The sequence below is a fragment of the Trifolium pratense genome, linkage group LG7 (genome assembly GCF_020283565.1).
Source record: "Trifolium pratense cultivar HEN17-A07 linkage group LG7, ARS_RC_1.1, whole genome shotgun sequence".
Classification (NCBI taxonomy): Eukaryota; Viridiplantae; Streptophyta; class Magnoliopsida; order Fabales; family Fabaceae; genus Trifolium; species Trifolium pratense.
In genome coordinates, this window is record NC_060065.1 from 30,973,997 (window position 1) to 30,987,195 (window position 13,199).

Genomic DNA, 13,199 nt, shown 5'->3' on the forward strand with positions numbered 1-13,199 from the left:
TATATATCGGATACAAGACCAATAGTAAAAAAAATGTTATTCAATGTCTTAACATAAGGGATTTGACTATTCATGTTCTTTGACATAAAAACTATGAAAGACGAAATTACACAATATAGAAGTTGTTGAATCTTCAGACTGTTGAATCTTCAATTTTCCCTATTAAAAAAAAAAAAAAGCAATACACAAAAATTGACCCTAAAAGCAATACACAAAATAAGACAATTATGTGATATAAGTTTGCATTAAAGCCAAAGTAGGGAAAAAAAAACTACTCACTGGAGGCTTGATACCTTCCCACAACTTATCAAGCTTAGGAGAAGTGATTTGATATCTTACAATCCCGACAATTGTATATTTCTCTAATCCGTCAATAAATGTATCTCCTGATCAAATAATAAACCTAAAATAAGATTGTCATAATAAAATTTGTTTCAGCTAGCATATTTTGTTGGAGGGCAATGCTCATAATTTAACGACATCAACTTGTTGCTTGTCATATGTGATTGGTTCTTATTGTTTTTTTTTCCAAATAAAAGAAATTGATTTCTCACTATTAATGGGTCGGGTTGTGCATAGAAAGCCCAATTTTCCCTTCATCTCTAACCTAAGAGTGTGTTTGGATGAGAGATTCTAGAAATTCAAGGGATTTTAAATACTAGGCAATTCAATTGAATTCCCTTGATTTTCAAATTCCAGTGTTTGGATAAAGTGTTGAAATTCCATCAATTGTAAAATTCTTTGTTTGGGTAATGTAATTGAATTTCCTTCATTTAATTTTATTTATTTTAATAAAATCGACCCTAAACCCAAAAATTGGCCGAAAAACCGAAAAAATCGGCGGAAAAACCTAAAATCGGTCAAAAACTATAAATCGGCTGAAAAACCTAAAATCGACTATAAACCATAAAATCGGCCAAAAACCTAAAATCGGCCAAAAACCATAAAATCGGCCGATAAACCGAAAAATTGCTTTTAGGGTTTATAGTTGATTTTTTGGATTTTGGCCGATTTTAGGTTTTCGGCCGATTTTTTGGGTTTTCAGCCGATTTTAGGGTTTATAGTCAATTTTTGGAATTTTGGCCGATTTTAGGTTTTTTTGCCGATTTTTTGGTTTTTCGGCCGATTTTAGGGTTTATAGTCGATTTTTGGGCTTTTGGCCGATTCTAGGTTTTTTCTGCCGATTTTTTGGATCTTCGGTTGATTTAGCGTTTATCATCGATTTTTGATTTTTCGGTCATAAGTCATATTTAGACGGAGAAGTTTCTATAGACATATGGCTTAAGATACATACAAATAAATCTGATTTAGAATGCGAGCTATTTTTCGATGAATGAGAAAATGTAATATAATAGTGAATTAATTGTCCTTAGATATTTATGTGAGTGAAATAATATTTGCATATTGAGGTGATGAATTAATTGTATGACGATGTCATTTGTCCTTGTTCTTGTTGGCACAGAAATTATATGAAACCAAGCGGTATAAAAAGGGATGTGAGAAAGATGGGTGGCGTAGGGCCACTAGAAGGTCCAAGAGGGTGGTAGTATGTGCGGCTGGGAGATGCAGTGGTGGGTTGAAATGGAAGGGGAGGCGAAAGCGGAGAAAACATGAAGATGGGAGAAAGAAAGGTTGGTAAATAAAATATTTGAGAAAATTTAAATTTGATAGTGGTAATGTACTTATCCATCGTTTTAAACTAGTTTACTCTACGTACTGCTAAAGAAGTAATCCTATTTTTGTTGACATCGTCACAAATCAATGTGTGTGCTTCTTCTAGAATTTAATATAGTATGCACAAATCAATGTATGGTGTTCTAATGATTTCATTTACCTATTTATAAATTGTTGAAATTATTATATTACATAACATTGTCAAATTTCCTTTTTTTTTGAAAATTAGAAGAAAAAATAAGAAACCGCTGACATAACCACGGAGCTGGGATTGATGTTTGCAGCGGTAAAAAACGGATACATAATACATGTTGGGTAGTTTGCTTATGATGGTTTTGAGTAGGGTTTTATCTATCTACATTTTATTCGTATTCAACATCTTTAGTTTGATTATGTTTATTTATGTCTTCAATTGTTAATTGATTTTTGTCTTCAATTTTTTTATTCTTCTCTTGTTGATTTTGAGTTTATACGTGTTCAATCTCCGTATTCTTCATTTTAGGGTTTTTGAGTTTTGTGGCATTGACAAGTTTAAAGTTCGTATATCTTTAAAAAAAATATTTGACTATACAACAAAAAAATACATTGAATTTAATTTTGTCCTCATCACACACGAATCTCAATATGAACGTCCGTCATTGAATGTATAAGTTTGTGTTTAGGCAGGCTCAAACGAGATTCGGTCTACTTATGTGATAGTTCTTTCTACTTTTCACTGACAGACTCAAACGAGATATTTGTCTGCCTTTGCTGTGACTAGACAACAACTTTTGACTATGAATCCAAATCATCGTATGAACTCTAGGTAACAATAACATAGAACACTTATATTTTACGTCAAAGTGTGTCAATTTTCATTCTATTTTAAACCCTAAATTCTAAGGATATCAAAAAACTTTTAAATCATATAATACTGCAATATTCTAAGCAAACGCCCTAATTTCTAATGAATCACTTGTAATCCAAACAAATGTAAACAATTTGTTCTATGTGAATAAGAACTGTCTATAGTATGTAAAAAAAAAAAGTTACACCATTTTCAATGTTATGGTCGCGATATAATATCATAAGACTTATGCAATAATAGTTATGAAAAAAATAAATTTAAACAATAAATAAGAATAAAAAATTACCTCTTTTTGCATGGTTAAATTCCAATAGAAAGACACTATATAGTTCTCCTCCATTCTCTTTCTTAAATGTAAGTACATGAGATGCAATATTGACATTTCTTAATTCTTGATAGAAAAGCTTAATATGTGAACATTCTTAAGTGAACTTCCATTTGGTTCGTGGTTCATGAACCACCATTCCATATTAAGTGTGTTGAGTTCTATGCGCAGTATTATGCGAACCTACTGGCACCTTACTTAGGGATGAGGTATGTTTGTATTTGAAATTTTTTAAGAGAAATTTCATTTGTATATTGAGAGAAATTTTACGATTCATCTTGTTTTTTGTTCAGTGAAAAAGAAGCTATTAAGGTCATATACTCCATTTCTTTGGATGCTTATTGTGGTTTCGGAGCTGTTTTGACGGAAGACACGGTCGAAAAATTACAAGGTTTTTTCTTTCTTCTTTTTTGTTGCTTAAATGCATTTTTTATTCACTTATTTTCAGTACAAATTCCAAGCAAAAGTGATGTATAAATTCTCAACAGATTTGATAGCGAACAGTGAATAGCAAACAACAATTGAAGATGAAAAGAAGCATAACCAATAACGAACAACAACAGATTTGATGAAGATGCGATGTCGAACAATAACAGATTCGACATCAAAAAGCTGAATTTTATAACGGGGGACTAAAAAGCTGAATTTTATAATGGGGGACTAAAATTTCAGAAAAATGAAAATAGGGGGGATAAAAAGTGCATTAAAGTTTTTTTTTTTGTTTTTCGAATATATTTATACTATTTAAGACAATTTCGTTCTTTGAATTTTAGGACGAGACGACATCATTATGGTGATACCCGATATATATGTCAACACCCTCCACAAACTGTATGCAGGTAATGTTACATTGTATCAATAGGTTAAGTCTAACATGAAAAGTCAATGAAATGGTGCATCGTGCATTAATCTCGAATAACATTATAACGAATACGAATTTTATAAAATTCACCGTTGGATTAAAATGTTATATCATATAGATTATCCGTAGAAATTGAAAATCATTTGATATGTTAGTCAGACCCATCAAGATTAACGGTACATCTTAGGAAGTCTGAATAACATATCAAATGATTTTCAATTTCTCTAAAAAAAAATTATGGATGATCCATATGATATAATTTTTTAATCCAACGGTGAATTTTATAAAATTTGTATTCGTTATAATATTATTCGAGATTTATGCACCATGCACCGCATAAATTACTATTTCATGTTAGAAAAAGCATGTATCAATATTGTATTATATTAACTATTAGAATGTCGCGGTTACGAAAACAAAACAACAACTAGGGTGACGAAAGTGGATTACACGTCTTAACATAGTAGTAGTTACCAATCATCTGATCAAAAGTGAACAACTGAGATCAAAATTACTTTCAAATTACACTGATAAATTCGAACGTATGATCGCTTTTGAACGGTCGAGATCGCTTATGCGTGAATCAGTTACAACGGACAATCCAGTTCTAGGGTGACAAATTTTCAACAAATAGGAAAATTGAATCATTGAATGTAGTTAGTGAGACAAAACTCTCGTATTCTTGGAAGGAGGGAGACATATGCGAAAGTTTTCGAATTTCTTATGAACTAGAATCGTAATTTAGCATCACTAAAAGTAAGTTGTGTCTTATTTTTTTTTTTGAAGAAAAGTTGTCTCTTATTATTATGATCTTAATTTCATACTTATATTTTTTACCTTCATATATTTTTTATAGTTTTCATTATGTTTTATATGTTGTTTCCTCTCATCAGGTATCCTTGTTAAGGATGGGAAAATGTATTCTGATGACCGAGTCAAAATGGAGACTGATCTCGATGATTATGATATTGACCAGGTAGGCCTATAACAATTATGCATTCTTTCTCTCTTTCTATTTCTTTCTTGGTTACTCTCTCTTTCTTTCTTGATTATGATATTGACCGGGTAGGCCTATAACAGAGGCGGAATCTCTCATTCTGCCTCTCATAGCAATTACCAATGGGTAGCTTACCCAAAAATCTTAAATGTTTTTTTAATAAGTAGGTATATTTTCATGTTCAATTATTTTTATAATACATATCTAGCTATCTCAAATATACAAATTAGTAGTAATATAATCATAATAAAAATTATCACTTAATTTTATTCATCTTGTTTTGATATTTTTGTGTAGAATCTACATTTTTAGGTGTAAAAACGAATTAATGCGTCTAAATTCACGAATTTACAGTAATGATGATAATGATTTCACTGATTCTAAAAAAATATTAATGCTTAGTTAAAAAAAATAATTAATGCTAAAGGACTGATGGTCATGAGTTGAGACATCTTTAGCTTATTTCAACTTACCAAATATCTATCTTATTATTAATTTTGTCCATCAATTGTGGTTTCAGCAAATGCAACAACTCAAGGAAGCTGAACTGGAAGCTTGCAAAGGAAATGAGGATGCACTGAGGTTTCATGCAAACAGGTGGAGTGACAGAGATTAGATACTTATTAGATGTTCATACTTTTTTTTGGGATTAATAGGGGTTTTAAAAACCCAAAAAAGAAATTACACGGTTATCATTTTGGAAGTAGAGATTCCTAAGTCCTAATACATCATCATCAACTAGTTATTGTACCTCTCTAAGAGGAACATCAAACAAAGTGATACCATTAACGAAATTACATCCATGCTAAATAATCCGAAACAATTTAACAAAAGAAGAAAACTTAGAAACATATCTTTAACCTTTATGTTTATACACTCAAGCCCAAGCCCGATTCAGTTATCTTCTATGTTCAACCGTTTGATGAATGAAAGTTCAACACACTCAACTTGAAATTACTCATTATTTTGAATATATATCAAGCCTAATCATGCAGTTGGCAAATTGATTCAAAATGTAAGAAACTAGTTTTGACGTCCTTCCGCTGTGATTTGATTAATTCACATGCTAACATATTTTCTTGCAAAACGCATTCCGAAGTGTCCTGTTGAATTACACTACATGTGATGAGTTAACCTTGGGTATCACAGACCACGATTTTTTTTTTTTTTGACGCATCACAGACCACGACTTAAACACTCATTTATAGTAGTTTAGATACTTCTAATTCCTATCATTTATATTAGACAATTTTTATAGTATAATATATAATGATAATCACACACACACAACAAAATAAAACATAAATCTATGCATATCTTAACACTCCTCCACTCAAGCTGGAAAAGCAATTACTGGAAAGAGAACAAACCTTTTTGTCCTTTAGAGAGGAACTGAAAGCGAGAAAACATGAAGATGGGAGAAAGAAAGGTCTGTAAATAAAATATTTGAGAAAATTTAAATTCGATAGTGGTAATGTACTTATCCATCGTTTTAAACTAGTTTACTCTACGCAATGCTAAAGAAGTAATCCTATTTTTGTTGACATCGTCACAAATCAATGTGTGTGCATCTTCTAGAATTTAATATAGTATGCACAAATCAATGTATGGTGTTCTAATGATTTCATTTACATATTTATAAATTGTTGAAATTATTATATTACATAACATTGTCAAATTTCCTTTTTTTTTGAAAATTAGAAGAAAAAATAAGAAACCGCTGACATAACCACGAAGGTGGGATTGATGTTTGCAGCGGTAAAAAACGGATACATAATACATGTTGGGTAGTTTGCTTATGATGGTTTTGAGTAGGGTTTTATCTATCTACATTTTATTCTTATTCAACATCTTTAGTTTGATTATGTTTATTTATGTCTTCAATTGTTAATTGATTTTTGTCTTCAATTTTTTTATTCTTCTCTTGTTGATTTTGAGTTTATACGTGTTCAATCTCCGTATTCTTCATTTTAGGGTTTTTGAGTTTTGTGGCATTGACAAGTTTAAAGTTCGTATATCTTTAAAAAAAATATTTGACTATACAACAAAAAAATACATTGAATTTAATTTTGTCCTCATCACACATGAATCTCAATAAGAACGTCCGTCATTGAATGTATAAGTTTGTGTTTAGGCAGGCTCAAACGAGATTCGGTCTACTTATGTGATAGTTCTTTCTACTTTTCACTGACAGACTCAAACGAGATATTTGTCTGCCTTTGCTGTGACTAGACAACAACTGTTGACTATGAAGCCAAATTATCGTATGAACTCTAGGTAACAATAACATAGAACACTTATATTTTAGGTCAAAGTGTGTCAAATTTCATTCTATTTTCAACCCTAAATTCTAAGGATGTCAAAATACTTTTAAATCATATAATACTGCAATATTCTAAGCAAACACCCTAATTTCTAATGAATCACTTGTAATCCAAACAAATGTAAACAATTTGTTCTATGTGAATAAGAATTGTCTATAGTATGTAAAAAAAAAAGTTACACCATTTTCAATGTTATGGCCGCGATATAATATCATAAGACTTATGCAATAATAGTTATGAAAAAAATAAATTTAAACAATAAATAAGAATAAAAAATTACCTCTTTTTGCTTATGATGGTTTTGAGTAGGGTTTTATCTATCTACATTTTTATTCTTATTCAACATCTTTAGTTTGATTATGTTAATTTCTGTCTTCAATTGTTAATTGATTTTTTTCTTATATTAGGTCGATGAGGCGCGGCCAATATGAGGTCGATGAGGCAGAAGCCAGAGGCATGGATGGAAGCCATTGGTTGGTGGTTCATGAACCACCATTCCAGATTAAGTGTGTTGAGTTCTATGCGCAGTATTATGCGAACCTACTGGCACCTTACTTAGGGATGAGGTATGTTTGTATTTGAAATTTTTTAAGAGAAATTTCATTTGTATATTGAGAGAAATTTTACGATTCATCTTGTTTTTTGTTGAGTGAAAAAGAAGCTATTAAGGTCATATACTCCATTTCTTTGGATGCTTATTGTGGTTTCGGAGCTGTTTTGACGGAAGACACGGTCGAAAAATTACAAGGTTTTTTCTTTCTTCTTTTTTGTTGCTTAAATGCATTTTTGATTCACTTATTTTCAGTACAAATTCCAAGCAAAAGTGATGTATAAAACTTCAGCTCCTTCGCGTGACATACATGACAATATGTGGATACCAAAATACGTGTAATTCATAATATTATATTTAATTTTTTCAACATACTTTTCAATATTATAAATATAACGTAAATGATTAAAATTAGAGATCGAGATATTACATGAAATTAAAACACACTTATTTGATTGTATAAAACTTCAGCTCCTTCGCGTGACATACATGACAATATGTGGATACCAAAATACGTGTAATTCATAATATTATATTTAATTTTTTCAACATACTTTTCAATATTATAAATATAACGTAAATGATTAAAATTAGAGATCGAGATATTACATGAAATTAAAACACACTTATTTGATTGTCATAATCATCCTTATCATCGTTACCGGAAGTGCCAATCTTAAAAACATCGATATATCAAATCAGATTTTCCTTTGTCTGATCACATGTTAAAGGATTTGAGGTTTTCAATGGGGCAAATCTTAAACAAGCTTATATAGTCAGAGTGACGCTAAAGAGGACCTAACCAATTTGTTTAAAAGATCACAACTTTAGTATCACCCACCATAAAACCCTAGAGATCGAGCCTAGTTTCTAACCAAATCAGAATTAGTTTCTATAAGTTCATTATTATATATTGATCATAATTACGAGGAATAAACATCATCAAATGAATCACAATAACATCAATACCTTTTTATTAAAACCAAAAATCACAATTTACGGTAGCCCACAAAATATTATAGAAATAGAAAATATTCCAACATTTTAATCTTTTCATCTTTTCTCTCCAAACATCACACATTTATTTTTGTGTTGTATTCCTCTAACTCAACCTTCATATAGAAACAAAGTTTGCAATGCCCCTCCTATTTACGTTTGTTTGAACTCAAAAGCGTTTATTTTACCTCTCGCCTAGTTTTTTTTTATGATGACAAAGATTAAACTAAAAAACATTTGTAGGTGAAGAAGTGATTTCACGACATTTTATAATGGATAAACACTTACAAAATTTAGACCAACATAAATATAAATATGGAGAAAAATATATAAAACCAAAACCGAGAAAATAAAATCCCAAGTGGATAGTGAATAAACACATAAAATACAATCAAAAAATTAAAGGGAGAGTTAAAAAAAATTAAAGTGAAAAGTATATAGACTATAGTCGTCTATAAATTGATTCTCCATCTTTCCCTCCTTTATAAATCTCCAGGATGGGTCTTTCTGCATACCATGGATCATAGTATATCTGCATACAAATATTTTTGCAAAAAACTATAAATACTATAAAAAAAATTAAGTGATGTAGTAAAAAGCAACCTGAATAAAAATATTACATCGTTAATGCCTCCTGACATCAGTTCCTTTAAACTTGTTCGACCCTAAAAGCAAAACACAAAATAAGACAATTATGTGATATAAGTATCCATTAAAGCCAAAGTAGGCAAGTTAATATGTCATTAAAAGAAGGAAAAAAAAAAAAAAACTACTCACTGGCGGCTTGATATCTTCCCACGACTCATCAACCTTGGGAGAAGCATTTGGATTTGGATATCTTACAATCCCGAGAAGTCTATATCTTACTAATCCATCAATAAATTTACATCCTGATCAAATAATAAACATAAAATAAGATTGTCATATTAAAATTTGTTTCACCAAAGCATATTTTGTTGGAGAGCAATGCTCATAAGAATGTAAATGAACTAGAGTTCCAGTTTCAACAAAAAAAAAAAAAATTGGAATCCCATTCAAGATTGTAACAAGTTACACGCAATGTCAATATTTGTTATTGAATTGACGCACATAAAGACTTCACAATATTTAGCATTCTTTTTCAGTCATTTTGTCTCCTTTTTAGGTTTATCCGATGCAGTTTTCTGTATTTTTGAGTCTTCGAATGTAATTTACTCTCCAGTAAAAAATATGATGTCCACGTTATCAAACAACTTAAACCACCAAAAACAGATCCATTAAAAACTATCTCACAAAATGCAGAATATATACTCGAGAATAGAGAAATGTAGTACCCTCTGAAGAAGGGAACCAATAGGAGTCATCGTCGATGCAGTGTTCATATACGGTAACTATTTCTCCAGCACGAGCCTCTGGAATCATCTGCCCAGAAGAAGAATCCCGATTAGAATTGAAAAAGAGATATGGCAGAACAGAACAACTATACAAAAGTTCTCGAAAGACATTTGATTTAATGACAAGAGATCCACTAATCATAACAAAAATATTTAAAATACCTCCAACTCATCGTTATACCTCCGATACAATTCAGGAACCTGCATTTGCAGAGATGAAAGGCTTCAGCCACAAAATCGCAGTCACAAAATGTAATTAAAAAAAAAAAACAGATACATACAAAATGGTCTTATAAGTGTGTAGCATATTGTTTTCAATCGTGTGCACAACGCAGAATACCATGTGCACAAGACCAATGCAGTAAAACTAGAATAGTGAGGAGCCTTAAACTTACTTCGAATGATTCATCGTCTGCAACAACAAAATGTCCCCGCTCAATGACGCCCTCATTGATTCTTCACTCAATAAAAAAACAAATCAACAACACACACACACAACTTGAAGTAAGATTTAACCACATTTTAAGGTAACTGTACCTTAGATATTTTATTGTACCATACTTCATCTTAAATGAGAAAGCCAATGCCAACAGTGTATACTGCTAAAAAAGCACAATAATATTCTTTTTTAAATTTAAAAATAGCATAAAAATAGCACAATAAAATCTATCTAATATTGATATTTCTTTCTGAATGAATTATGTTTGACCATATCTTAATAGTGAATCTATATTCAAGATTCAAAAATTTGGCCACCAAATTAAAATCTCAAACCGCAATTTCTGACAATCAAAGATGACAAAGGATTGAGTTTCTTTGAATCTCGTACCTTTTCCTCATTCTTAGATTGCTCGAGAGCATAATTACTAGCTACATTTGGACACGGCAAATAATTAAGTACACCATCCAAAAGTAGTTGTAGCCCCTGTTGCAGAAACAACAACAAATGAAAAATATAAGACTGATAAAACACTATTAAGAGCTGGCCTGTATGTATTATTCAAGCCAAAGATCAATATTAAAGAGACGGAGAAAACATAACGCATCTACCTAAGAAAGGGGAGGAATGAAGGTCAAGAAGGCCATACCAAAGAGAATGCACATATGAATTCAAGGTAATTCAATGGTTACCTTATATTTGAAAGCACTACCCATGAATACTGGTATAAATCTTCGTGTTATGGTTGCCCTGTGAACTGCTTCCTACACACACAAAATAATAACAAAAAGAAAACTACTTGCATAATATAATTTTGAGAGAGTGGGAACTGGTTTTCATATATCACTATATTAGAAAAAGCACTACCCTACAATGTAATACGTTCATAAAATGGATTTAAATCAAGGATTTATTCTTCAACTTTATCCTAAAAACCCGAGGATTATACTGGTCAGTGTTGTGTGTGTAAAACAAAATAACATGTGAAACTCCGATTGAAAAAGAAAAGACATTGTTGTTACCCCACACACCTTTAGATCGGTTGGTGATATGGGTTTCTTCATACTAAAGGCTTCGGCAAGTTTATCGTCCAGCGGTGCCACATTTTCTATGAGTTCTTGCCTTTTTTCTTCCACCAAGGCTTCCATATCTGCAGGAACTTCTTCAACGACAACTTTTTCTCTGCGATAAGAAACAATTGAGTAATAATTTAAAGAATAATCACGAGTATAACCAATGCAAAAGTTTCAGAATCGGACCCATTTGAACCATGAAAATAGTAGGCCTTTAATTGCACGAGATCAACAAGTCCCTTAAAGTCATCTTCCAAGCCTATTGGAACTTGTATAGCAGCACTACAACGATGAAGCTCAGATCTTACCTAAAAAATAAAACAAAATGGTCTAAAAATAAAAACAATGTAGAAAACCTAAAATCTATGATTAATCTCAACAAGTTTACTACCTGATTTAAAACTTCCCACGGATTAGCTCCCTTGTGGTCAATGTTGTTGAGAAATATAAGTCTTGGAAGGTCATATCTTATCATATGCTTATCAATAGTAGTAGAGTGGCTTTGTACCCCATCAATACTAGAAAGAACATGAATGGCGCCGCTGTCAAAAGCACCCAAAGCAGTCTCGACCTCATCGGTGAAATCATCTACACTACCGGATGTGTCCATGACGGTAATCTGCAAGGAAAGAAATAATATAAAAAACATTAATTGACTATGAAATACATACACTCATCAGATTAGACGTATCCCAATGTCGACACCTAACACCGAAATGACACCTACACATATGATTACATTAGTCAATGTTTACTTTTTAGGTTGATTGAATGTTTGATATATTTGGTTCATATAATATAAATTAGATATATCAAACATTCCATGAATCTAAAAAACAAACATTTTTTTTATAATAAGGATCGGAGGTAGTAGTTAACTAATGCCTGAAGAATAAATCAGTTGACACCGAAACGACACCTACACCTATAATTACATTAAATTATATCATTTTCTCAAATTATTGTCGGTGTTTGTGTTGTGTATGGTGTCCTCATTCCATTGATCAATAAGACAAGCAAGAAAGAAATAATACTTTTGACTTTTGTTATGCATACTACTACAAAGATTCCATATTCATATCCCATAAGAAAAGATGAAATTTAGTATATTATTTATTATTACCTTATGGTGTTTCCATTTGACGAAAGTGATACCTGCCCGAATAGTATCAAACTCCCTAAAGGGTTGCTCTTTATTGAGACTTGCATTCATCTCTTCAATCTTACCTGCGTATAACATCGACCTCTCTTTCGGACCCACCTTATCAGGGTCGATCAGCCCCGATATCCAGACGTGGCGCAGCCGCTCCACTGACTCCGCCGAGAAGTGACGGAGGTGGAGAGTGGAGGCGATCAACGAGGTAGAAGATGGAGAAGAACATGTTGTTGTATAGTAGAGGAGCCGCGGCAAGGAGGACCATGATGAGAAACGACCCATGGTGACAGTGGCGGTGGCAGCGGCAGCAGCGTAGTAAGATATTTTGTTGCTTTGTTTAGATTTTAAATTGGGAAGGGATTTGCATGCATGTATTTAGAATTTGATGCTATCAAATTTGATGACTGTATTTAGAATCTCTCAATTTTGACCATCTAAGTTTATCCTCTTTTCTTTTGTATTTGTAAGTCACTCGTTCACGTTTGACTAAAAATTACTTATGTAATGTAATATTTTTAAAAATTTAAAAAAATATGTTTAAAATAAGAGTTTAATTGTTTTGCATCTCGGTGCATATAAATTA

At 31.5% G+C, this 13,199-nt stretch overlaps 1 protein-coding gene and 1 long non-coding RNA gene across 3 annotated transcripts; one reads left to right on the top strand and one right to left on the bottom strand.

The window, feature by feature from the left end:
• The first annotated feature begins 2,995 nt into the window (after positions 1 to 2,995).
• LOC123897222 lies at positions 2,996 to 3,834 on the top strand. The gene is made up of 3 exons (XR_006804854.1): positions 2,996 to 3,055; positions 3,140 to 3,237; positions 3,620 to 3,834. It is a non-coding gene; the product is annotated as an uncharacterized LOC123897222 (long non-coding RNA).
• A 4,977-nt stretch (positions 3,835 to 8,811) lies between these two features.
• On the bottom strand, positions 8,812 to 13,090 carry LOC123897220 (elongation factor G-1, mitochondrial-like). 2 transcript variants are annotated; one of them, XM_045947765.1, is made up of 13 exons: positions 12,584 to 13,052; positions 11,852 to 12,079; positions 11,647 to 11,768; positions 11,419 to 11,569; positions 11,080 to 11,151; positions 10,778 to 10,873; positions 10,486 to 10,547; positions 10,344 to 10,404; positions 10,111 to 10,149; positions 9,889 to 9,976; positions 9,353 to 9,465; positions 9,196 to 9,240; positions 8,812 to 9,107 (listed from the first exon to the last, which is right to left on the bottom strand). In XM_045947765.1, the coding sequence occupies exons 1-13, from the start codon at positions 12,896 to 12,898 to the stop codon at positions 9,018 to 9,020; spliced, it is 1,482 nt and encodes a 493-aa protein (XP_045803721.1). In that variant the 5' UTR covers positions 12,899 to 13,052; the 3' UTR covers positions 8,812 to 9,017. The 2 variants fall into 2 exon arrangements, with proteins under 2 accessions (XP_045803721.1, XP_045803720.1); XM_045947764.1 differs by having other exon boundaries at positions 8,818 to 9,107; positions 10,486 to 10,550; positions 12,584 to 13,090.
• Positions 13,091 to 13,199: the final 109 nt, after the last annotated feature.